This window comes from Zootoca vivipara, chromosome 6 (assembly GCF_963506605.1).
Source record: "Zootoca vivipara chromosome 6, rZooViv1.1, whole genome shotgun sequence".
NCBI classification, from domain to species: domain Eukaryota; kingdom Metazoa; phylum Chordata; class Lepidosauria; order Squamata; family Lacertidae; genus Zootoca; species Zootoca vivipara.
In genome coordinates, this window is record NC_083281.1 from 52325900 (window position 1) to 52353266 (window position 27367).

The window sequence follows — 27367 nt, forward strand, 5'->3', positions numbered from 1 at the left end:
CAAGGGGAGCCTGCGAAGGGCCGATCCTTCTCTTCTCTTCCCTCCCCGCGCCCGCCCCATCCCCGGTAGTTGAGAGCAGGCGCTGCTGCCAAAGCGCCCGGAGCCACCAAGCAGCCTCCTCGCTCCCCTCTCCGTCTCTCCCCCCCCCCCGATTGGTGCGCTCCGCCGCTGCGCCCCCTCCGAGCCGTTGCTCCCGCTCCCCAGGGGCTGCGGCGCGCAGCGAGTTAGCGAGCGAGCCGGGGCAGCTGCGCCTTGGGGCCGCCGCGTCCTGGTGGCGGAGCTGCAGCCGATTTCAAAAGCTGCGCGCTGGCCGCGGAGGAGGCGGGGAAGGCGGGCGGGCAGCGGCAGCAGGGATCCCCTCGGCGCTCCTTTCTGCATGGGCTGCCCTGCGCCCGCGGTGGGCGGTGCAGGCGGGGGTTGCCAATCCCCATGACCATCTCCCCGAACATGTGGCGGAGGAGACGGGATCTCCCGCTGCACGTGTCTGCTGCTGCTGCTGGAGGCGGCAGCGGCGGTGGCCGCGACAGGTAAACCGACCGCACCCCCACCCACCCCGCACTCCTGGCCGCCCCCTTCCCAGATGTACCGAGGCGAGAGGAAGAATCCATGGATTGCCTGCTGCTTTTCCTGTGGACTTTGCCCGTGGCGATCGGCGACGCCACCCCGATGCACTCGCTCACCATCCTCTGGCTCGGCAGCATTGCAAAGGTAAGTGGTGGTGGGAGCCAGCTGGGCGAGATCCGATGGAGGTTTCCCCATGTATCCCTGAGATACACCTCTTCTTTCTCTTTTATTGCAGAGTCTGCAGCTGTGCTGCCTCTGTTGCGTGTCCTTGGCGGCCGCGTTAACCGGTGACAGCGGCGGCATTGGCGGATTCAACCACGGTTCGTACCCTTTTCGGTTGCAATGCGAATGAATGAGCCTCTTTCTCGCCTGTGTGGGAGCCCATGGGAGCAGGAGGCGGGAAATTGTTAACATTGGGATTAGTTTCACCGGAGGCCACTGTAGGAAGATATGTTGCAAACCATAGTTCAGCGGGGAAGGACCATAGCTCAGGGGCAGGGCACCTGCTTGGCAGGCAGAAGGTCCCAGGCTCAATCCCTGGCATCTCCCGGTAGTTTTAGGAATCGCCCCTTCTGAAGTCTTGCAGAGCTGCTGCCTGCCAGTGTGAACGCTATTGAGCTAGGTGGACCAATGCTTTGATTCGGTCAAAAGTAGCGATGACTCGACCATTGTGGTGGATTGAGTGCTGAAAATTGGACTTAAGAGACCAGGTGTGTTCAAATCCTGATTTGGTTATGGAGTTCAATTGAGGGTGTGATGCTATACATACTTTCCTGAGAGTAAACCATGCGCAAATCAGTGGGATTTAATTATGACTAGAGAGGTGTATAGGATTGCACTGGGGGGGGGGGTTGGGCAGGCAACTGCCTCAGTGTGGCTTATCTGTAAAATGGGACTGTTTGAGGATTGTGACAAGTGAGCAATGCAATAATTGCAATGAGCTTTTTCTTTGCTGAGACAGAAATGAATGAGAGGCTAAACATTGTGATGGCCAGTTGTGTAGTGGTTTGGTAAGAGTTGAACAATTTTGGGGAGAATGGCTTTGTTAATTGCTATTGCCCTTGATGTTTAAATAATAGAATCATAGAATTGTAGAGTTGGAAGCGATTGAAAGGGTAATCTAGTCCAACAGAAAGTTAAAACTGCTATAGAATCAATAGGCTATAGGAATAGTCTAGAGAAATTGATGGAAGGATCACAGAATATGTACCCTGATAGCTCAAACCCCATTTAGCTGTAGTAAAAGTTCCATTTGTTTCAACATGGAGGATCAAAGACTGGGCTACTTGGAAATTAATGTCACTGGAGCCAGAAGGGCTTGCTTCTGTGTAAATGAAATAGAGGTGGAGATCATTCCTGATGACTGGTGAACAGAAACTGGTGAATATCAGTCTCTTTGCACAGCTCTTTCAGCAATGTGGAAAGAAACCAGTCAGAAGTGTGAAAAGAAAGGAAGACAATAAAGAATATGTTCTTAAGGATTTGTAAGAAAAAGATCAAGTCTCTCTCTCTCTTTGAAACATCTCAGTAGAAAGAATCTCTACACTTTCAAAGCACTTCCAGCCTTCTGCCCAAAAAGAAAGAGAATGAAATGCCAAGGTAATGTTGCAGTGTATTAAAACGTGTGTGAACAGGCAGGCAATGATTCCTAGATTTCAAAGAGAACAGGTGATTGCAGGCAATCATGGACTGAAGACGAAGCTCTCATTTTTTAAAAAAAGATAATGTTACAAACAATTTCATGGCATGCTTTAGCACTCCAGCTCATATTGCAGAAGAATACAAAAAACCCTACTCATGTTCTGTATGGATATCTATATACAAATAGATTCAGCAGGATGTCCAGCTGTGAATGTTCTGTAGCTCAGGAAGATCGAAGTGTGGTGCTCTTGCTAGCTGGGAGTGTTAACAAGTACAGTGCGCACAGGACTGGGAAAGGCAAATCCTGGTGTGCCTTGTGTCTGTTCGCTGGGGAATTCCTCCCTCTCGCAGCTGCTTGCGTTTTTGGCTACCAGCCTGTTTAGCATCCTGAACTTCTGCCACTGATTAACACCACTGGAAAGTGAAAGGATTGTGATATATCATTTCCACTGTGTTAACACAAAGGCAACCTATTGCTGCTTACATTTTGTGGAGGTATAGAGCTGTAGAGTTGGGAGAGACCCCAAGAGTCATCTAGTCTAACCCCCTGTAATGCAGGATGGGCTACTTAGCAATTCTGCACTTCTTTTCTCTTGCCATACAAATTTGGCAGAGAAAGGTGCTCTGCCAGTTGCTTTCCTTGTTCAGATTACCATTAAGGAAAAAAAAGAAAAGCATTGGATTGTATCCAACTCAATTTTATTCAAAGTAGACCCATTGACATTAATCAGTCTTCACTAATTTTAACGGGCCATCCATTATGATGATGATGGCATGTGAAAACAGATGTTGCTGAAGATCTAGAACTCCTAGGAAATCTGGGATTTTTAAAGAAATGCTTTAATTGGAAGGGCAGAATTACCAAAGGGGGCATACTTATTATGACAGATATTCCCCAACAATATGCAACCACTGGGGAGTTGGGGGCATATTCTAGGAAATGTTCTCAGTTCATTTAGAACTAAAATCAAGCCTCTACAGAAACCTTTTTCATTCCTTCTGGGCAAACATCTGAGGGCTCTATTCTAGTGGTGAGCAGGACCAGAGGCAAAACTGAGCAAAGCAATAATGTAAGATTTACCTTTGGACAGCAGGCTAGTTTACTTCAGGCAAGCAAGAGCCATGATCAGAGTTCAGGGATACATTCCATCCAAGCAAAAATGTAAAGGCTGGAGCAAGCGGGTGAGGGGTGCGGCCTGGGGAGAGGGATAGTAGGTAGCTTGGGGAGAGTTCCGAGACCCAGCTAGAGAGACCTGCAGAGGTCACACATCCTGCTGGGCCTCCTCTAACTCCCATTGACTGTTTTGGCAGGTGAGCTAGTTCGCTTACCTGCCAATCATCTGGTGTTTTGCAGGTGCTGCTGATCAGCTGATTGCAATGCCTGCAAATTCTGCTTTTTGCAGGAAGTCACATCTTTACCTGATGCACACCTGCTGTCATATAGAATGTCAGATGCAGGGCAGGTGGGCATGATTTGGGGGAAATTGTATTGTGGGGCAAATTAGGCCCCCTGTTGGACCCAGAGGCACCCCATTGCTGCACCAGCCCACCTCCTGATTTTCTTTGCTGTCACTGCCTATGTTCATCTGCTGTCCCCAGGCATGCAAGCCATGACATGAGTTCAGACCTTCCACCTGCATTATGTGCTCTCTCTGGTTGTATGGATTGGGGCTAAAATGGATGGGCAAGTGTATGAGCCACAATGTCTTGGAGCGGGGTGCTATAGAGAGAGGACCCGCCCCTCTGGAGCGCCTTGCCTCAACTTCAAAACCTGGAGCCAGTATTACATACATAATGTAATCCTTTCACGTTCATCTTGTCACCTAAAAATGCCCATAGGGTCATAATCAGGTGGAGTTAGGATGCCAGTGATCAGCAGTGGTTTAGGAATTCTGTTCAAGGTACTGTATATTGCCTCACAATCTTTTCATTGTGCTTCTTTGTTTATTTGATCATGAACAAGAAATCACACTGCAGCTGAATTAGCAGAAACAGAGGCAAAAATTGCAGGTTTGAGGTGATCTTTCTCAACAGGAGGTCAGCAACAACTTTAAAAACCAGACTAGCCAAGCCTCCATTGGTGGGGTTAGTGGAGGAGAACGCTGAATCCTTTGAGACACTAATAATTAAATCCTTTAATCCAGTTGAACAAATTGTGTGCAATTCCTCCTGGGACTGTAGTATTCTTTACTCTGCTTTTGAGAGACAGGGAGATTGCGCGGGGGTGGGGAACCCACCTTCCCATTTGTCATCAATTAATTGAAGGGACAAGGGAGGAAAAAATGACACCTTGGTGATGACAAATGTCTTCTCCAAAGTGACTGTGGGAAACTTCACAGCTACGCCAAGCCGTCTCTCCTGGCGGGAATGATCAGAGGGCAGAGAGGAAACTCGTCCAGTTTTATAATCCTTGTCATTTACGTGGGGCCGGCTGACATTGCTTAGAAGTATTTATGCATGCATGGCTGTATCAACACAGACTGCAGACTCCCTGTGCCACTCTGCAAATGGTGATAATGAATGTGCCCTACTGAAAACCTGCTTTGCTGTATAAAAATGTCTCACAGAGGTTAATTTTTTAGGCAAAAAAGCAAACTAACCAACTAATAAATGAACAGGCATGCCCTTGGCTCATGAAGGCAGATGGCTAACAAACCCTTTCCCTTTCCAGATTACATCTTTGTCACCCCTGTTGAAGTGGACTCCAGTGGATCGTACATCACGCATGATGTTTTGCGCAGTGCTAGAAGGAAACGATCAACCGTGAGCTCCAAGAGTTCCTTGCACTATAAATTTTCAGCATTTGGACAGGAACTTCTCTTGGACCTCCAGCTTTCGGCCTTTTTTGGCAATGGTTTCACTGTCCAGGTGCTTGGGAAAGATGGCATTGTGCATTCTCAGGAACATGAAGTTGAACAGTGTTTCTATCAGGGATTTATAAGGAACTATAGTTCTTCTTCAGTAGCCATATCTACATGCCTAGGCTTGGTAAGTGTATGCTGTCCCCTTAAATGCAACCCAGCCTCCAGACCCTTTCCTTTATTGCCTTGGCTTGTACTAAGAACTCCGTTAGGGAACAGTGGAATCCTAAACCTGTTAAGAGAATGCAGGTGGGATGGACCCATTTTGACACGGTTATTATGACCTTGCAACATTCAGTTTGACATACAATCCTTCTCCCAACTCCCCACCCCCACCCCCATTACCTGTCTTGCCAATGTAATCATATTCAACAAGAGAGCTATAATTACAGATGCTATCTTTCTGTGCTAAACTAGTGGTTATCTTAAGATTGGTTCCTGAAAAGACAAGCCTCCTGAAAGTACTTCTAAGGGCAATTATGTGCAGATGTTAATCCTTTGGGTAATCTGCCCAAAATATTCACAGTGTATATATGTGTAACTGGTTGGAAAGGTTTGAGATCCTTCCTGCATAATGTATGTATAGTCTTTCCTCTTCTTCTACTGTTAGCTCTCATTTCCTCATATGAACCACAGTGAAGGGCAGGGAAACATAGAGGTTGTTTTCATTGAAGGCTACTCATTTGATGGCCGTCATGACTAACACTCTTACTAAGAACATGGGCTATCAAAAAAGGGTCCAAGTTTTTAATTGCTGCAGTTGGTGCCAATCGTCTATTAGACTCCTGGACTGTGTTTCTAGTCTTTATGGATGTGGATTATTTTGGGGTGTGTGTGTGATGAAATCACGGAGGCTGGGAATGGAGATGGACAATGGATGCTACTGATTTGGGACTGCACTTTAGTATACTGCAGAAAACTCTCACCCAGAAAGTCTGTTTCTTAAACTAACAGTGTCTCCAGCCTTCTGCCTTCTATCATTCAATACACTCCCCAACTGCCCCTTTCCCCTTGTACCTGTCAGATTCCAGCGCAGTGCAAGATCCCACAAAGAAGGTGGCAAGGTGAGAGGTGAGGAAAGGCAGGACCAGGCTGGAGGAAGGCAGAGCAGGAGGCAAGGCTGGGCAGAAGTTGCAGAGCTACAGAGAACTCTAGGGATTCAGAGGTTGTGGCAGTACCTTTCTAGATCATTGTCTTGGTATTTGCATTTTTGAGGGGAAAGTCTTTTAAAAATGTTATTAGTGTGGGCTTCTAGTGGCAGAATTCAGGGACATTGAAGCTCTATCTCAGTGGACTTGATGATATTGGGTACATGCTTGTCCCTTGCACGTGTGTGTGTGTGTGTGTGTGTGTGTGTGTGTGTGTGTGAACTTTGAGGCATATCCAATTACTTGCTCAGGTGTGTTCTTAACTGTACCCCATTATGTTTAGTTTTTCTGGTATGTTACTTTGGGAAAGACATAGGGTTGGATACAGATGAGGGTCCCATTGATATCAATGCAAAGATTTAGTCACAGCTAACTTAGGTCCCATTGATTTCAGCAGAGCATCTGAAAGAGCAGCATGAAGCATCTTTCTGGTGGGGTCCCCAGATGCCGTGTACCCCAAAAACCATATACAAGGCTAAAATGTGTGTAAACATGCATATGTTCATGAAAATATCATACAAAAATGCATTATATGAGTGGAAATTTCTTACAGAAATGTCAGAATCATTGGGTTGTATGCAATTAACTTCATACAGAATAGGCCAGTTGAAATTAATGGACCTAAGTTAGTCATGTCCATTAATGTCAATGAGTCTACTCTGAGTAGAGCTAACATTGGACCCAACTCAAACAAACATTTAGAGCCTAGTTCTTATGATTGTACTGTTAAGGTGGTCTCCAGATTGTCAGTATTTTGTGGGAGGAATTCAAGCACATATTGGAAATTTAGGTTTGTGCAACTGAAATGGATTAAAGTGTTATTTCGCTTCAGCACACCAGATCCACTTCAAAATACACAACCGACTTTTTGTAGTTAGGAACATGATGGAGAAATGCACTACAAAGTGTGGGAGGATTAGTGGGAATACATATAAACATCATGCAAACATATTAAAGTGAATGAAAATGAGATGACTGCATGTTGCAGAACTTTCCAACATTCAAATCAGAATGAATAATAAGTAAAGATCAGGCATAGTCTAACCTCTGTGTAAGCTTTGTGCAAGCAAACTAAGATGAATGCTCAATAAACAGGTCATATGGAAGAGTCCCCGTTTTTGTTTTGAAGTAAATTAGTACATATGCTAAAAGAGTGTTCAAAACCTCAAATCATAATTAATTACTTAGCAATTGGTTCATGTAGGGTAAAAAGGTAAAGGTAAAGGGACCCCTGACCATTAGGTCCAGTCGTGACCGACTCTGGGGTTGCGCGCTCATCTCGCATTATTGGCTGAGGGAGCTGGCGTATAGCTTCCAGGTCATGTGGCCAGCATGACAAAGCCGCTTCTGGCAAACCAGAGCAGCACATGGAAACGCCGTTTACCTTCCCGCTGTAGCGGTTCCTATTTATCTACTTGCACTTTGATGTGCTTTCGAACTGCTAGGTGGGCAGGAGCTGGGACCAAGCAACGGGAGCTCACCCCGTCACAGGGATTCGAACCGCCGACCTTCTGATCAGCAAGCCCTAGGCTCAGTGGTTTAACCACAGCGCCACCTGGGTCCCTTTTTCATGTAGGGTAGCTGAGTGAAAAAGAGACTAGGGCTCCTGCATATGTAAAGTTACACCTGGTGAAATTCCCCTTGCTCCTCAGTTCTTCAAAGCATGGGATCCCTGTTTCCTTTTTCAGCTGGCCACCTTCAATTACTATTCAGTGTCTTTTAATGTAACAATATCAGAATGAGATGCTATGTTAATTGCACACAATTATGAATGTTATATTGTTGTTGTTTAGTCGTTTAGTCGTGTCCGACTCTTCGTGACCCCATGGACCATAGCACGCCAGGCACTCCTGTCTTGCACTGCCTCCCGCAATTTGGTCAAACTCATGTTCGTAGCTTCGAGAACACTGTCCAACCATCTTGTCCTCTGTCGTCCCCTTCTTCTAGTGCCCTCAATTACTTACATGCAACTAAAATGTGGCCCTGGTGTGATTTCATCCTGGGTTATTCTCAGTAAGCATTGCATCCCTGGAGTGCAATGTTGGCAGCAGAGTGGATTTGAATGTTTTGCGGTTTCAGAAAAGACTGCAATGATTAAGCTTTTTAAATAGCTTTTGAAATGTAGCTCTGAAGTGCAGACAAGAATGAGATACTGACAGTTACATTAAAGTGACGTGCCTGGCTCTTACTGATAAAAATGCATTGGGAAAAATATAGGACTTCTTTCTTAGGTGAATAAATGAACTTGCCCAGTACTCTACAGCTAAGTGTGAGATGGAGATGCAAGACATTCTTAGAGTGATTTGTCAGAAAGCATTGGGGAGAAGGTTATAGCTTAGTGGTGGACCACACACTTTGTACACAGAAAATCTTAGGTTTTGTTTCCTGTTTCATCTCTTAAAATGATCTCAGGGCTGGAAAGACCTATCTGAATATTTTGAGAGCTGCATTCAGAGCCTCCCCAACCTCTAGATGTTTTGGACTACACCTGTGATCACCCTCAGCCATCATAGTCACTGGCCAGGGATGACTGGAATTGTTGTCCAACCAGGCTGGAATGGACAATGCTTTGATTAGATGGACCACTGGTTTGATGCTGTAGGACTCCTTGCCCCTGTGAGTGAGTGAGGAGATGGACCACACCTGGTGGTCCTGCTCCTAATGTCAGCTGTTCCCAGTTCTCACATATTCAGGTCTGAATGAGATGCCTTCATTTACTCAGTGTTACCTGTTGCATGGAGAACATAAGTTAATAACCACTTTTCTATCAGTTTGTAATAACAATGCAATAACAATGATCAAGGTTCTGTAAACAAGGAGTAGCTATTGTGATACTTTTGTCCACTGTACCAACCCTGTACCCTTGCTTAGAGGACAAACAAGCTTTTTGGCACTGAAGTTCCACTCCTTTGGCAATGAGTCCCATTCCTCTGCTTCTGACAATTATGGTAGGTTCCACCTGTCTTAATAATGGGAAACCTGCCACCCTCCATATGTTGCTGGAATCCTGAATTCCATTATCCTTGACCATTGAACATGTTGTCTGGGGCTGAAGGTAGTTGCGAGCCTAAAAACATCTGGAGAACTCTGACCTGTCTCCTGGAATAAGAAGCAAAGCTCTTGATAAAGGGTGGGACCCTCCAGACATTGCACTCCATCAGTCCCCAGACAGCATAGCTGATTATCAGGGATGTTGGGGGTTGTAGTTCAACATACTGTGGAGGACACCATTCTGGCTGCAGGGGTGTAACCATATGCTTGGAATCCTGTGCTTTGATTGAGAGTCTCTTGTGGACAACCACCATTTGTGTCTCCACCCCCTTTCCCTTACTATGTTTTGTCACTTGGCTAGCCTTCTTTCCTATTTGCTTTGTTCACTGCAATTAAGCCGAAAGTGGTGTTGCTTCTACATGGTTGGTAGCACTAATCTTTCCATTGTTCCTTTCATTAGCAGTAGCTTCTCCACAATAAAATGGCAGTGACCCATTCTTTGAAGCCTGGAACACCACAATGTGATTTGGAAGCAATTGTATTTCAATAGACTGCAGGGATTCTTTGATCTCACTTGTTTTTTGGTCTCTCTGTGTGTAGTGCGGGGAGCAGCATGCTGGGGAGCATTCTCTAATTCAGCAGTTCAGATGTCTACTTCGTGCTTTTGCCTGGATAGAAGATTATGAAGAGAGAAGAAAAGTCCCTCTATAAGCTAGCTGGGTGGGGGAGGAACGAGGACCTGGTGCTTTACTACAACTCTACAATGAGGCTGACACTGAACTCCATGTGTCATTGATTGACATATCCATCATGCTAAGTTCTCAAAAAGGGGGGATATAAGAAGTTGGACCTTTGGTCCTTCTAGCTCTGTCTTGTCTACACTGGCTGGCAGAAGCTCTCCAGGATTCCAAATGAGAGACTTTCAGAACTGTACCTGGTATTATAGGAGATAGAACCTGGTACAGTTGATGTAACAGTGACCTATGTCCTCCACTCAAATAAGAGCAGAGGAAGTGGACAATTGGTCCATCTAACACAGTGTTGTCTACACCTTTGGCCCTCAGGGGGTGGGCAACGTTCGACCCATGACTGTTTCCCATAACTCATGGCCACTTGACCCACATGCCAGTGATGCCAAGTGTGGGCAGATAGAGATGCACCTGGATCAGCTGCATGGCTGAGTTCTACATGTGGGACTCACTTGTGAAGCCACTTCCTGCAGAATGCAGGCTTGAAGTCACTGAATACTGACTGATGGACTGTTTTTCAAGCCTGTTGCTTGCAAATCAGCTGCGCTTCAAAGCACCATGCAGGGCTCTTTGCAAGGCCTTTGTAGTGCTTTGAAGTCTCAGCAATCATCACCTGGCATCTTTGTGATGTCAAACCTGGCCTATGAGGGATAGGAAAGGTGAGGATCTGGCCTGCTATCCAGTTCAGGTTTCCAATCCTGGTCTGTACTGACTGGGAGCAGATTTCCAGGATTCCAGATACAACTCTTCCCCAGCCCTGCCTGGAGATGCTAGGCATAACAGTAATAAATAACTTCAGTAAATAATCAGCATGTCAATAACACAGTTCAAACATTAGCATATACAAGGGAGGCCTGCAACAAAATGCTGCAGCATAGTGTGCTGATGTTTGGGATTCCAGCTACTTTACTCCATCCCCAACCCCCTCATTTTCATTCCTCTTCCAACTGTCAATCAGCATTCATTCACACACACACACACACACACACACAAAATTCATGTAGACTGGACTGGCCCAATGCATTTTGCTGTCTGAGGCAAATGACAAGATGATGCCGCCTCCCCAAATCCCCAAATAGAAGCCAAATGGAATTGCACTTGAATCTTCCTTCATCATTGATGATAGGGTAGCATCTTCCACAGTATCTGAGGGAAACAGCCTAGGTTAGGGTGTGCAGGGCAGATTGGGTGGCGCACACAGCTCTGTCTGCTCCACAGCCCCTGGCGTCTGCTGCCTATCTCACTCTGTCTAATGGTAGGGCCGGCCCTGCATGTAGACATGGTCTGAGTGTAGATTCCTTGGATAAGAAAGCCACTGATCATGTTACTGTCTGCCTTTCTGATCCTATCGGTGGGGAAAGGGGCTTTGCTGCTTTCTTGCCAAATTCTTTTTTGGCAGGTCTGCTATGAATTTAAAGCGAACAGCAGGCACTGTGCACTGATATGCTCTGACATTGAATTGACTGGCTATGGACTGATGAAAGCTAAATTAGTTTTGGTTTCAAACAGTAGGGGAATAGACTAGAATGCTGTGTATATAAAATTATATATATGTTTTAAAAAAATCAGTTTTACAAAGGTGGCAGTCATGTTGACAAGGAACATGTCAAACGGGAATTTCGTTCCAGTTTAAAACTGATAAGAGGGGATGCCAAATTGCAGTTGCTGACATTGAAATCTTCTCATTTTTAAACGGCTGTCTTCAAATACAGGAACTTGTCAGTTCTTGAAAAATCTTGATATATGGGTTTGCCGATGATAGGAGTGTTGAGAAATAATATCAAGCAGATACTTCTTGGCTTCCTTCTCCATATTTTCGGGTGAGGGGACATAACAGGTGCTGAAAAACAGTTAATGTGAGTTGTTGAAGGTCAATGCAGCTTAGTTGGAAAACCTTCCCAGAAATGGTCTGTATACCATTAGGCCAGATGTGGGGAAACCCATGCCCCCCCCCAGATATTGCCAAACTACAACTCCCATCGCCCTAAGAAGCATGGCCAATGGTGAGGGATGATGGGAATTTATTTATTTAATAACATTTACACACCACTTGATTGTAAAAAACTAAAACAAAACAAACCCTCAAAAGTGGTTTACAGAAATATAAAACAAGAAAATCAAGAAAAAATTGAAAACAGTACTTCAAAACATACAAAAGTTAAAATATTAAAACTGATTAAAATTACCTGAATAAAGACATTGGATTATTTTCTCATTATACATGATAAAGCTATCTTTAGCCATCTCACCCATTGCTTTTTCCTGTGGCACCAATTGCAGTCGTTAACAGTCGTCAACAGCTATCAGTCAGTCAATCACCCACTCCCACCACAAGGAGGGAGTAATACCCCTCCCCACCCTCTCACTATATATAAGCATCTGGTGACTTCTGTTTCAGTGTATCTGAAGAAGTGTGCATGCACACGAAAGCTCATACCAATGACAAACTTAGTTGGTCTCTAAGGTGCTGCTGGAAGGAATTTTTTTATTTTGATTCGACTACGTCAGACCAACATGGCTACCTCCCTATAACTAAAATTACCTCAACTTTCTAAGAATCTAGGCAGGCTTGTCTAAACAAGAGGGTGTTTTTTTTTTGCAAGTGCTAAAAAGAAATACATGCCTGCTTGATATCAGTAGGCAGGGAGTACCAAAATGCAGGTACTGCCACACTAACTGAATTTTTACAAATCAAAACCAGTATTATGTAGCAACTGTAGTAGCAGGGACACCATCTGGAGAGGGGCTGGGGGGGGGCTGAGGGCCTTCTTGGCAGTGGCACCTTCTCTGTGAAACACTCTCCCATCAGATGTCAAGGAGATAAAGAACTACATATGAAACATATGAAAGATCTGTTCTGACCTTCAAAAAAAATATTTTTATAAAAAATAAATGCATGGACATCCGGAGTGGGGAATGCATATGCAATCCATATCCCCTTCCATATATTTGTGGAACTTCTGTACAGGGCTACTGGTACCTCCAGGGTAGAATCCTGGAGCAGGGGTGGCCCAAGACATGTTGCTGCCTGATGGGAAGGACAAGATGGAGTCCCCTCTGCATTCCATGGACAGAAGCTGGCTGGACAGGCAAGTTGAATTTTACTTCATCACTGGTGATGGGATGGTATCTGATCACTGATCTGATGTCTAGTTTGGTCCTTGGAGGGACCACAGATGCACTTTCTGCTAAATTACCAGTGGCAAACCAACTGAATGCTCATGGAATAAATAGATCGTCATAACCCTAGCATTAGAACCAGAACAGTCATTCCCCTCCATCTCTCTCTGCAAAATTTTATACTTAATTTGAGAAAAAAAACACACACATATGCATGGGAATGTACTTATAGGGGAAAATAAACTTAAGTTCTGTGCCACATTCCTAATCCTGCATTGATTTTTTTCCCTCCTTCAAAGAGGCTTAGGATGTAGGATGTTATTATCAATCCCATATGCTTTAAATTAGTCTAGTCCAAACCACAGGAAATGTTTAAAGTTAATATTGTAATTGAAAATGTTTCTTGTAGGTAGAAATATATATAAAAATAGTCACAATTTAGAAAACCTGCCAGTAGTTGGAAACTGTGTCAGATGAGAAGGCTGGGAACAAATTTAAGTTAGGAAGGCAAGTTCTGAAGCATAGCACCTGTTGTGCTGAGGGGGTTTCCTGGGGAAGGGTTGATGTGGCAGGTTATTTGCAGGCAGAGATGATTCCTTGCAAAAAGATGTGCATATTAGAGCTTGAGATTCAGATGTTTGAGTTTGGGTAGCATGCTTTCTAAATATATTTTACTTGGAATCAAGATTGTGCCCATTCGCCCCACACTGACCAATTTTCAAAGCAGGAGTGGCTGATCTGTGATTTCAGTCCCGATACTGTTGGACACTAACTCCCGTCAGCTGCAGCCAGGGATGATGGGAGTTGTAGTCCAGCAACACTGGGGGTGCCAGAGGTTTCCCAACCTTGACCTAGGTGCTCGAATCATAGGTCACCTGTTCTGCACCAGTTACACTTACTATCTGTCTGGGGTTCTGTCCCAATTCAAGGTGCTGGAATTAAAGTTTTAAGCACCAAAGATTTTCCAACCACACTATCTGAAGGACCACCTAAGCTTTAGGGCTGGCAGCTGGGGCAGCTTCTCTCTTGTATCGTGCAATGCCAGACACTTACCTTCTCGGTGACAGTCTTTAAATATTTTTGGCCGACAAAAGAAAATGAGCATTGAAATATCTGGACTGTTAGGATTTTATTAATTTTTTTTAAAAAATAAAAGTTCATCTGTAAGAGTTTCTATGTTAAGCTATGTAAGATGTTAGAAAGCAGTAATTCATTTAGAACGTGAACTAGAACTTTAGAACTAGTACTTGAAAAGATTACGGACAGTGAACAAATGCATCCCAGGTCAAGGGCAAAGACCCTCTTACTATGACAAGCTAGACTAAGACGTTGGCAAGTGGGTGGCCACTTGAAATCATTGACAGGTGGGTTGTCCTGCTTATCGGTCAAAGTCCTAAAAATCTTAATTGTGACAGCATGGTGGATCAGTGTCTGGATTGCTTTGTATTTTAGGAGGCACAGGGCAAGTCACACAACTTGCACAGCTCTGTCCTCCATCTGTCATTGTCCTTCAGCTACTGCTTGAGATGGTCATCTCACTCTTCCTAATGATAGAACCGGTCCTGTTCAGAGTATAATGCAGGGGTCAGCAAACTTTTTCAGCAGGGGGACGGTCCACTGTCCCTCAGACCTTGTGGGGGGACGAACTATATTTTGAAAAAAAATGAATGAATTCCTATGCCCCACAAATAACCCAGAGATGCATTTTAAATAAAAGCACACATTTTACTCATGTAAAAACATGCTGATTCCCGGACCGTCTGTGGGCCAGATTTAGAAGGAGATTGGGCCACATCCGGCCCCCGGGCCTTAGTTTGGTGACCCCTGGTATAATGTGTGGCTCTCAACCCAACAGATGAACACCAAGGCACTATACTACCCTGTTTCTCATATTTTAAGACATACCCATAAAATAAGCCATACAGGATTTTTAAGCATTCAAGGAATATAAGCCATACCCCGAAAATAAGCCATAGTGATAGGCGCAGCAGCAATGCTGGCCGCGCCAGGAGGAGGAGGAAAAAAATAAGACATCCCTTGAAAATAAGCCATAGTGTGTTTTTTTGAGGAAAAAATAAATATAAGACGTGTCTTATAATATGAGAAGCACGGTACATTGCTTCTCTTTTAAAAGAAGAACAAAAGAACTAATATCCCAGTCATGATAAATGTGATGAAGATATAGGTTTCTACCTCAGACTGTGGAACAAGTTTCTACAACCTTTTGGCATTTTTAGAAAAAATGAATATGCATTGCAAGGGGTTATTTGTGATATATATCTGCCAAAGTGGTGAGACTATGTTGTGATTTCAAACATAGTTAAATATAGCATAACACATTTTGTACTGTTGAAAATAAATCACAACTCCGAAGTGCGAATATAAGGGGGGGGGAATGTCTCACTTACTCCAAGGGCAGACTATGGAGAAGCAACCCTGAAATGTCAAGGAAATGAATTAGATCTGTTTGAGATAAGTCTTTCCAATATGTATGTGTCTAGAACAAGCATGGTTACATTTTGCAGGTGGTTAAAAATATATGCTAGATATATGCAGGTAAAAGAAGATGTTCTTCTGCAAATCATCGCCTGATCCTAGACGGATAGTTCAGTTCTGGCTGCAATGCAAACAGTGTCACATGTCTTTGCTGCTAAACAAGGACTCTTTGTATGAGTAGCATTTGATGTGACATGTAATCTTAACTTATGGTAGTTCACCTGTGATTACTCTTACAGGGTTGCCAAACATCAACGAAAAGCTCAACAGCTTTTCTGTCCGGATTGTCACTGTTTGAAATATGGCAACTCTACTTTCATGCATTCAAGCTGATTTGAGCTTGCTTCATGCATTATCCCTTTCAAGCAGGCTTAGGGCCAGCCCTACCATTAGGCAACTGCCTTAGGTAGCAGATGCTGGGGAGTGGTAGTGAAGTGTTGTGGGACGCAGTTGTGTGGGCTGCATTGCCTCTGCTGTCCTCACAATGTTAGTTTGCTACTCTTTGGAGAAAGCTGTCCCTGTGGTGAAAAAAAAGGTTGTAGTCCAATCATTTTCTGTATGTGGGATGGAGGATGGTGCCATCTTCTCTCCCTCAAGTGGCAAAATGGCTTGGGCCATGCAGAAGACCCTGTAGGGCCAGGCTGCTAGCCCTGCCCCAATATTGCATGCTTTCTTGCCTCCCATCCCTGACAAAGAGTTGTGTGTGGATATCTGCATAGAGACATCTGAAACCTTGATTGAACAAGCTTCCCGATCATTTGGAAACCCATGGACATAAAACTATGCATGCATAGGCTTTCCCTGTTCATATGCCCATATGAGATACACAGATGTTGGAGGACCAGAAAGTTGTAGAATGTTGAAGGCAGGGTCAGCTGTGTGGGTCCACTGTCCCTTCTGTACATCGTGCTGGATAACATATGAATGGAGCCTAAGATGTTGTTTTCATCAAGTTGTAAACATGCATGGGGCTTCTCAAATCTGAAGACACACCATTCCAAAAATAGTTGATCGCTCTAGAAAGCATCAGCAGTGCATACCACCTAGATTAAAAATGGGGTAACTTCAGGACAAGGAACTCCTTTGTTTGACCCCCAGGCCCTCCCCAGGCCATATCCTCCCTGAGTGCTTTTGCTGGGCTTCAATGCGTGAACTGTGATAGTGCCTCTTGCTTGCTCAGCAGAAGGCTGGAGAGGTGTGGTGTATATTGAAACCTCTGACTTTTGTATGGTTGGAATGCAGCTTACTGTACAAAGTTAACAGCCACATCCATTGCTTTGCATACTCTTGTGTCTGAACCTGCCCATCATGTGACCCCGGAAGGTTGCCCACAAGCGAATGCTGACCTTGGATTGATAAAAAGGTTCCCCACAAAATGCCCACATCATTTTGATTCAGGGCACTGGCTAGTTGTTCTTTAATTCTGCATAAGTGGTGTAAATCTGAGTCCTGGAACACCCCCAGACTTCAAAATATCTGAAGAGTCTGCCTTCTTCCTGACTAGGAGCACCTCTGCCTTGTCTGGATTAAGCCTCAATTTGTTAGCCCACATCCAACCCATTACTGCCTCCAGGCACTGATTCTAATTTCAATAGCTTCCTTTGTATCAATCATAATGAAGCAAAATTAAGACCAGATCCATGCTAGTGCAGTCCTGACCTCACTGCAGCCTTGTCGCACCTTAGACCCACCTAGGTAATCGGCAGTGTCAAGTGGGTGGCTCTCTGGCTTTGTCCCACCTCATGGGTCACAACTGCTAGCAAGGCACTTCTTATATAGGCCAACAACTTAAAATATCTGAAGCTTATTAACATTAGCAGCAGTTCATGCATATAAATATACTCACGCCTTGCCTGCCATTCAGAAATTCTTCAGTTTGGGATTACAGTTCTTGGAGTAACAGCCTTATAGGCTGAACTCAAAGGGCCAAATGCATGTAGAAGCATCACAGTAGATTAACAAGAATAACATATTCCTGAAAGAAAGAGAAATTTGAGCCAATAAAGGGATTACTGACTGTCATCCATGAATAAATCTCCAATTTTGATTCTGAAGAAATCCTGTTAAGTGCATCCAAGCACCGAATTTCTGAATATTGTTATTCTGCTGGTCTGCACAAATGCCCTGAATAATGAGAGACAAGTCTCTGCTCACTGTGCAGTGGTCTGGGTCAGTTGCAGCGAGGGTGTTCTCTTTAGCTCATGGAGCAATCATTATGAATGGGCTAATGAAACTCACCTGCTATTCAAACCAGTCACAGAGTTCTTGCAAATTCTTTCTTGGAAAGTTTGCAAGACTAAATATGGTAGCATATTGTCTCTTGGAGAAAGTGAATGCTCCCAAGCAACCTCTATATAAAATGAAGGACAGAACAATGCTATTTCATGGTGTTATTTCCTATCTACCCAAGACCACCCTCACTGGTGTAATGTGAGTTTCTTTTGTAGTGCTAATTTATCTGGTTTATGAAAATGGCTGATTTAAGAACTAGTTTCTTCTGCTACTCTGGATTGCTATGTTTCTGTGATATTGCTGTATTGTGGTACCATGAATTCTTTGTCTGCCCTTTGCGCTGAAAGGTGGGTTATAAATGTAATAATAATAATAATAATAATAATAATAATAATAATAATAATAATAATGGCAAGCGGTGTTTTCCTATGATGACCATTGCTGTTCCCATATTTCTGGTGATCTGCATATACTAATGTGGATAAGGCAGTGATTCATGTATAAATGAGATCAGTGTGGAGATTCTTGGTTTTGCAATCCTACAGTCCCTGGGAGGGTATTCTAGGGCCATAAGAAGCACCAGACAAAAGAGAAAGAGAGATTCAAACTTGAAGAAGGAGGTCTGATATCGAGTGCTTCCTTCTTCCACAGGCCTTACTCTACTATGTCAGAGCTCTGACACTGAGTTGTTCCATCTAGCTCAGTATTGTTTACACTGACTGGCAGAGGTTTTCTAACGTTTCAGACACGGTTCTCTCCCAGCTGTACCTGGAGATACCAGGAATTGGACCAGGTTCTTCTGCCTGCAAAGCAGATTCTCTGCCACTAAATTACAACTCTTCCACATACGATGTCAGTAGGGCTCAGAAGGCAGCATGGTGGGGATGTACTGAAGGCATGCTAAAGCCAGAGCAGGGGGGTGGGGAGTGTTGGATCCAATGCCTCCACAGTCCCCTGATATGCCCCCAAATCAGGGAAGTAATTATGTTAGCCCTAAAGCTGGAATAGTTTTTGTCATCATTTCAGTTGGGAGGAAAATGGTTATCACCACCACCACCACCATCAACACAGATGGAAAAAGATGGAGGAGCATGAGAATACCCTTCCACCTAACCAACATGCAGCTAGTAGGGTGTTCATTGGTATGGTTCGGTTCTTCTTCCTACCACCCATTTTAGGATTGCAGCCTTAGAAAGATGAAAGAAATCCTTTGGCTGAGCTCTCACTAAGCAGAGAAAGTAGGCTGGAAGTTCAACAGTCATACCCAGAGAACCAGCTGTTGCACATAATGTACTCCCAAGTCTGGCATCTGGAGATTACAGCTGCCAGATTTGCTTCCCTGTGAGACGAGAGTGCATTGACTCTGCTGCCAGAGCGTAGTAGCAACTGCAAAAGAACAAAGAAATAAATGACTGAGATCCAGGCCGCTTCACTGCTGGACTCTCAGGCAAGGCACTATGGGAGAACGTTTGTTCCAATGGTGCTCCAGAAAGGAGCATCTTCAACACTGCCTCCATTTGTTCAATACTTCACTTTCTATTGTGCTCAACACCCATTTCATGAACTTGATATGTGATTTGCATGGGTGATTTATCACTATCACATGGGACAATAAATTCAAGCATGTGGACCTGATCACAGTCATTTTTAATCATTCACACACCCAAAGGTTGTTGAATGGGAACTGTTGCTGTGAATTTTCCCATGAGTTAAGCACAAGCTAATGTTAAAGCAGCTCTGGTCACATGTCCTGCATCAAAACAAGGCCTAATTGGGGTGTAGGACAAGTTAAGGTCCAAACACCCAACCCACTGGGTGAAGTGGAGTTGCTGCACTAGCCTCCTGGAGGGCACTGATGCTTACCAGAAAGGAGAGAGGGAATGACAAGCCAGCAGAGAGGTCAGTGTGGTGCAAGTGCACTGGCAGGACTGCCGTATTAGCTCCAGCAGTGTGTTTTGAACCATGCTGACCTCCCCCTGCTTCCCCTTTCTCCTGTTCCCTCCCAGTCAGTGACAGTGACTCACAGCTAGTGTAGCAACCACTTCCCCAGCCAGCCATCTCTGGGCATTCCCCACAGTTGTAGTACAGAGCTGGGTTTGCCATGTGACCTACCCTACTCCACCTGCAAACTAGTTTTGCTGCCTGCCCATCCCCACGTTGAAACAGTATTTAATTGCCTAGTCCAGTTGGCTTCTGTATACAGAATGTGGGGTAGGGATAGATGAATCTTTCACTTTTGGTTTCTCTGTTTCTCATCTTTCTAATCCTAAATTTGGTCCTCCACATTTCCACAGAAATCTGCATTTTTTAAAAAAATTAATTCAAAAATTTCATGAAAATGTGTCAGGATTTTAGCGCAAAATTCTCCTAATGTACACATTTTTTTCAAGCAGTCATTACAATAAATCTTTTTTGCAAGCAATTTCCTCATATGTAATGCAGAAGCTGAACTTGGAAGGATAATTGTGGTTTGGTTTCAATATTGGTTTGAGAAGTGCAAAATAGGTAGTCTTTCATTAAAATGCAAATAAAATCAAAATTTCTTCCCCCAGGCAGAAAAATGTCCTAGACTGCTCCTGCAGTTACATATTCTTTTTTCCAAGCCCCCTGAGAACAAATTCATTGATAGCATAATACACAAGATATTACACAACTATCTATCTGATTGATTGATTTTTCTTTGTTCCCTTTTTACACACCTCTTTTAAGAGTCAACATATACCAGAAATGGATATTATTTCTCCTGAAGATATTCTATTTGCAATTAGAGTAGAAAGTTGTCCTAATTTGTATAGATACCCTGTCAATTATAAGCAAACACCACACTTTGTCAATGCACACCTTCATAGACTGTCCCTGGGGGCATTTCCACTCTGAAGCCAGGTGAAATTTGGCTGCTGTTAACAAAAGGCTTTTTCATTCATATTGTGTACTTGGCATAGCTTGCTCAGAGTGGATATAGAGATATGTGTGTGAAGAGGAAGCTCACCAACAAAAGAAAAGGAATCTTGACTCAGTTGAGAAGTCGCTAAGTAGTCTAAAGCTAGCTACTGTCCCACAGTCTCCCACTTGTAATAAAAGGATAATATACAGTACAGATCTTCTGTACAGAACTGTTATAGTGATGATTGAGATCATGAATGTGGGTTGCTTTGAACACTCTCCAGCAAGGACAGGAAACCTACGACCCTCCAGAGCAGGCATCCCCAAACTTCGGCCCTCCAGATATTTTGGACTACAATTCCCATCATCCCTGAGCACTGGTCCTCTTAGCTAGGGATCATGGGAGTTGTAGGCCAAAACATCTGGAGGACCGCAGTTTGGGGATGGCTGTTCCAGAGGTTGTTAGACTCCCATCAGCCCCAGCCAGCATAGCTAATGGTCGGGGTGATGGGATTTGTATTCCAGCAACATCTGGAGTACGTAGGTTCCTCACTTCTAAAGCATTGTGTTAATGCAGAAAATATTATTAAACCCACCATTAAGCCTCTTCTCGTGCCACTGATTTGATGGTGGTCCCAAGGACCATCTTTTGAGAACATGCTGTTCTAGGTAGTAAATGTTGGAAACCCTCCACTTGGCAAAGGTTTGCAAGAAGAAATGGTACTCGCAAGCTTGAAACAAAAATTAATCCAATACATGTCTGCCATATGGTAAGAAAATGTTCAGAGATCCCCCCTCTGTCTACCCACCCCCATCCTTGTTTATAAACATCTGAAAAGAAAAAGTGGGAAAGGAGGGAAGGAGTATAGCTTCATGTAGCTTCTCTCATGTCACCCATTCCTCTCATCTTGGAATTTCTGTAGGGCAGCATGTGACTGATCTTCATGTATGAAAATAAGCAATAGATGCTCCCGCATGGTTTAGGACAGGCACCCCCAAACTTCAGCCATCCAGATGTTTTGGCATACAACTCCCATGATCCCTAGCTAACAGGACCAGTGGTTGGCGAAGATGGGAATTGTAGTCCGAAACATCTGGAGGGCCGAAGTTTGGGGATGCCTGGTTTAGGACATATACAGCCATCCCAAACGAACTGCAAAGGCATAGCATGTAACTGCTTTGTATGGGGTGGGGAAGTGCACAATGTTGCTGTGCTAAATGGAACATTTTAAAATAATAATAATCTTGGGTTGTAATCCCCCAACAGGTTGTGCTGGAATGATACTAAGGCTCTTTAAGGATCTGCCTCCACATTTCCTTTCTGCACCAAAAACATGAGGCATATAGCTGCCCACACCACAGAGTGACTGTAGAAGATTCCCACCCACCTGGAATTGGGGAATGGGCTTTCAGAGGACAGGATGATGTTTCCAGGCATCTCTTTTCCTAGAAATTAAAGATTGCTAGTGAACACATTCCAGCCAGGCAAAAGCACTTGAGAAGGGCTTGGAACAAGGCTGGTGATGGATGTGGCCTGGGGAAAGTATTGAGGGCTGAACAGAGAGGCTTGGAGACCCAAAGTTCCCCACTATATAATTCCAGGGCAAACTGTTTGTTCGTCTTTCCTAGTCTTGCCTACTCCGAGCAGCAGTGGTTTCCCAGGATATCAGGTGGAAGTGTTTCCCATCAGCTACGTACTCCCTGAGCCTTGTAACTGGAGATACCAGAAACTGAAGATGGGATCTTCTGTGTACCAAACCACTATAAAATGGCTCTTCTTTTCATAGGTCCTTCATAATATCCAGTTGTGCTGGGGAGGTGTGTGAACTTGTGTCACTGTGTGACTTGCATAGATTTCTAGTCACATTTGTTCCACAAATTCTGTGTTTGTATGCACAACTACCGTATAGCTTGGTTGAGTGCTATAAAGCCAGTTTTATGACGCTGGGCTTTTGGCTCAAGAATGTGTCATTTTTAACAGACAGCATAATGATGATTCAGTTGTAGTTTAACAGGCATGCTTTGCACTCTGGGATCTGTTTGCTATTAAATCTGGAAGTTTGGGGATGTTTATCTGGTTTACTATATATCTAAGGTTACAGTTGTTATCTAGGTTTCTTATTGTTGCAGAACATCTTGAGGGAAAGAGCGAAGAGATGGGATCTTTAAACCTGTTGATCTTTAGCAGAAATACTTGCTGTTCTGGAATTCAGATTTAACACAGCCTGAACTGTAGCCAAACAGGAATAAAATTTACTACTTTATCACCCTTTAATATCAGAATGGGATTCAGATGGGCCAAGAATGTTTCTTTATTGCATATGGGCAATTTCTGGAAAACAGAAAGGATGACATTTACTTTCCTTTCCCTGCTGGTTCCCAAGGACAAGCCAAGTAAACTAGTATCATTCAGGGGGGAAATGATCACAGTGATCCTATGAACATTCCCATTGTGTTCAATACAAAATGTATCTTTTGGGATTGTAAATGGAATAAATAAGGGGGAGTAGGCTGAGGAGCAATGTGAATGCATGTAGGGAAATCACGATCAGGTTCAGACCTTCATGCATTTCTCTGCAGATCTAAACAGCAATAGGGCAGAGGAAGAGTGTGCACTGGCCACAAGCTTTTGTTTGGACTAGAGAGCATGGACAGATTCAGTTTTGTTTGCATTTAAATGAGAAACTACGGCACCTAATTCTCACTTCTCAAACCAATAGGGGAACTGAAACACAGCTAGCCTTCAAAATTCACACTTCTCTGAATTTTGTGCTGCAGTCCTCTAACCAAACAGGTGCATAAATTTGGGGAAATCGGGCCATACATTGAATGTATAACATACAGTAATGATTTCTATTAGTGAAAAATGCATGCAAAAATGTGTTTAGAGGAACTGAATTAAAGACTGGAAGAAAGAGAAACAAAACAAAATTGACTGATTTCAGGCCACAATTAGGCACTTTTGAAACTTTCCCATTCTATCTCCCCAGCCTTCAGCAGCTGAGCAATTTGGTTCAGGTGGAAAACTGAATTGCTTTTTTGCTAAAAACATATCTATCTGTCCCTGAAGCTATCTTTTAGACAATAAATGCACCTGTCCAAAACATTTCACTTGCCCCTCTACAAAGGTCTGTTCCACAGAAGGATGTGGTATCTGATGTTTTACCATATTTGGTGTGCTGGGTCTGTGGACTTAGAGATTTGAGTGGATTGAGGTGGTGGTGGTTCCCATTCAGTACTTGAGGTGTCTAGTCAGGGTGAGGCCTAGGGGCCAAACGTGACTCTCTAGGCCTTCAGAACTATCCACAGCCCTGCTTTGTATCCAAGCGTTTTGCCTGTCTGCAATGTGTCTTTGCACTTTAAGAATGCCTCTTGCTTATCTGCATGGAGGGTAGAGAAGGGTGAGGGTTAGAGTTAGAGTTCAATAGCATAAGAAGGGGTGTGTGAACGTGTGGAAGCTAGCCCACTGTAACAAGTTAAAATTTACATTTGTTGTTCTGCCTAGTTCTGCCTCTGGCCTCACCTACTGCTGGGATGTCGCTCTCAGTCATTGCAGTAAAATGAATGCGGCACTTGGACTGAAGAAGGTTCCCTATTCCTATGCTTAGTGGTTCAGCTTTAGGCTCAGTTGGCATGTGAGCAAATGGAGACCAGATAGTGGATGAACGGAGAATGATTCTGGCAGATCATTTTGATAGATTTCTTTTGTGAGCTGTTAATCAGGATATCTCAATACTGGAAGTGGGGCAGGAAGTTCCATGAGGGGGAGAAGATCTCACAGAAACCGGAGGCACATGGGATATGTGGCGAGGCAAGAACATCATGAGAACATCTGGCTAGCACTAGTTTAATGTTCAATGTCTTTTTGTGTTTTAATTTGCACATATTTGTGAAAGCATGCAAAATGAATTATAGTCCAATAAATCACTTTGCAAAATTGTGTATATTAGGCAAAACTGCATACAAAAATGTTTATATTAAGAGAAATTCACACTAAATTGTTGATTAATTTTAATGAGGACTTTTTAAAATGCAAACTGATGTGGAAGTGTGGACAACTGAAGAGTAAAAAAAAAAGAGAGAGAGAACGTGAAAGAAACTGAAATTGCCACATTCTCCCATCCCTAGCTGATTTGAGCCCAATTTCTCCCTACCTGGCTTCACTTAAGATTAAAGTTTTAGAGAGTGACTTCCTGGTATTTGAACTAAACCTTACATTTATTTTGCATAAAATAAATGATTTGTTGCTTTTTTTAAATCATCATTCTCTACAGGGATGCATTTGTCTCTCTTCTCTTTATGACAACTCTTTCTGTATCACTCACCTATATTTTCAACATTTCATCATTGGTTCTTGTTGGTGCATGAGAAACAGTTCAAACATATGAGAAATACTGCACTGTCTTCCTTTCACAACAAAACAAGCGAAGCATTAGGGAATTCAGAGCATAATCCCATGGCTTCCTGTTTGCTTTGCAATGCATTTTGGAACTGTCATTACTAATAAAATATCTATATTTTTATCCTGTGCTCACAACAGCCTTGCTTAAACAGTTCCCCTTGACATAATTGTCAAACCTATCTTAAGCCTGTTTCTCACTGCGGACCAGAACTGTTTGGAAATGCTATTTTAAAAGGGTGACATATACTTTTGATTTGAAATGTAATACAGCAGGGGTGAGGAATCTGTGCTCCACCAGATATTACTGATCTAGGAACATAGGAAGCTGCCTTATAATTAGTCAGACCATTGGTCCTTCTAGCTCAATATTGTTTACACTGACTGGCAGCAGTGGTTTTTCCAGAGCTTCACACAGCTCCTTTCTCAGTCCTTCCTTGAGATGCCATGGATTGAACTTGGAACCTTCTGTATGCAAAACAGATGCTCACTGCGCCACAGCCCTTCCCAATACAGCTTCCATCATCCCTGACCCTTGGCCATGCTGGTTGGGTTTGAAGGGATTTCAGCACCATCTGGAAGGCAGCAGATCTTTCTATGAAGGACCATGGAAAAGGGACAAAAGGGGAGATTTAAGCGTGGATTGAATAATATTTGTAGCATTTACATAATGCTCTAGAGCCAGGGAACCTATGAAGTCTAGATGTTGCTAGAATGCAGCTACCATCACATTGAACCATTGGCCATGCTGACTTGGGCTGTTGGGCTACAGTTCCCAACCCCAAAGAATGTAAAGTGTATGTGTGGTTGGTAAGCAAAGTCCTGCTTGCTACTTTCCCCGGAGTGTCCCTAACCCCAGCTTTAAAATTGGGGTTAAAGCTGATGCACATTGCACAGAGGTGGGTCTGGAAATAGGGCAGTTTATATCTCTGCTCTCCCTTGCTACAGGCAGGCTTACACACTTTGAAGGTACATGCAAATAAAAATCCATCTGGCATCCATTAGAGTGTGGTTTTGCACTGCATTTAACAAGGCATATCTTATGGCTTGTAGTCAGCAAATGTGGATTTAGGATGGAGTTTGGATACAAGGAATTACAAAAAAGGAAGCAATGGTTGCCAAAGATAAAGGGATGGAAGATGCTTCCACCACCTTCACAGTTGTGAGAAGGAAGCGCTTTGCATATGTTGAATTGCACTGCCTGATGATGGCTTTGTGCTTGTGGTAAACATTTCTGCATCCTCTCATGGCACCCCCAAAATTGCTTGAAAGTTGAGTGACTCATGGAAATACTATGAGATATGGAACAAATTGCTGCAGTTCATGAAGAGAGACTGATGAGAATCGAGTGTTGTTGTTTTTTGCCTTGGTGAATGGAAGTTCTCATACCTGGTGAGGCCTGTACTTTCCTACATGCAGATTTAATTTGAAGCCTTACCTCATTCCTGGCCACTGACTTTGTCTTGAGTCTTCACTGGTCCCACATGAGCAACATGAGCAAGCACACTAGACAGGAAGTACAAACATTACCCCACAGGTCATAGCATTGGCTATAGAGAGTACACTTCCCAAAAGACCCTCTAGTGAGATGCACAACAGGGTTTGGGATCCTGAAGCCCTCCAGATGTTTTTGGATGACAACTCTTATCACCCCATCCAACATTACCAATGCTCAGGGATGATGGGAGCTGGAGTCCAGTAGCATCTGTAGGGTACCTGTTTCCAGATTTATATGGTGTATGATGAAGGAAAATGAAAAATAGGGGAGCCCCTATGGTGTACAAAAGTCACACTATTTATTCAGCCCAATGAATTTCAAATAAACCTTACTGGGAACACTGGGAAAATAAAGCAACGCTATTCCCTGTGTGTCCCTCAGCAAAGCATACAGGAAATTAGTCTTGCTTTGTTTTCCAGGGCCTCTGATGATGATTACTCAAAATGATTTGGTTTGAATAAACAGTGTGTTTTTCCGCAAACTGTCTACACAACAGAATATTACGGAACAGCATACAGCATACTATGGTGAGGCAGGAGATCTGAAACTATCAGAAACAGGTCCGGTTTCGACAATTACTCCCTGCTTCATAAACCATGGTTTATGGTTAAACCATATTTCATGAGCTGAGTATCAGGGCTGAGTGCTCCTACCTCATTTATCCCCTCATTCTACAGACAATCCTCATTTTGCACAGGGGGTGCATTCTAGACCCCCTTATTTTTGGCAGGACCCAAGTAAAGCATTCTGCCCTTTCCTTGACCTAAAGAAACCCCAAGATCTCA

At 43.7% G+C, this 27367-nt stretch overlaps 1 protein-coding gene across 1 annotated transcript in view; it reads left to right on the plus strand.

The window, feature by feature from the left end:
- The first annotated feature begins 619 nt into the window (after nucleotides 1-619).
- Nucleotides 620-27367, plus strand: part of ADAMTS18 (ADAM metallopeptidase with thrombospondin type 1 motif 18) — a 102736-nt gene continuing 75988 nt past the window's right edge. The window contains exons 1-3 of the mRNA XM_035118770.2: nucleotides 620-708; nucleotides 800-884; nucleotides 4877-5193. Coding sequence (XP_034974661.2) covers nucleotides 667-708; nucleotides 800-884; nucleotides 4877-5193 — 444 coding nt within the window. The 5' untranslated portion in view covers nucleotides 620-666. The remainder of the gene's footprint in view (nucleotides 709-799; nucleotides 885-4876; nucleotides 5194-27367) is intronic.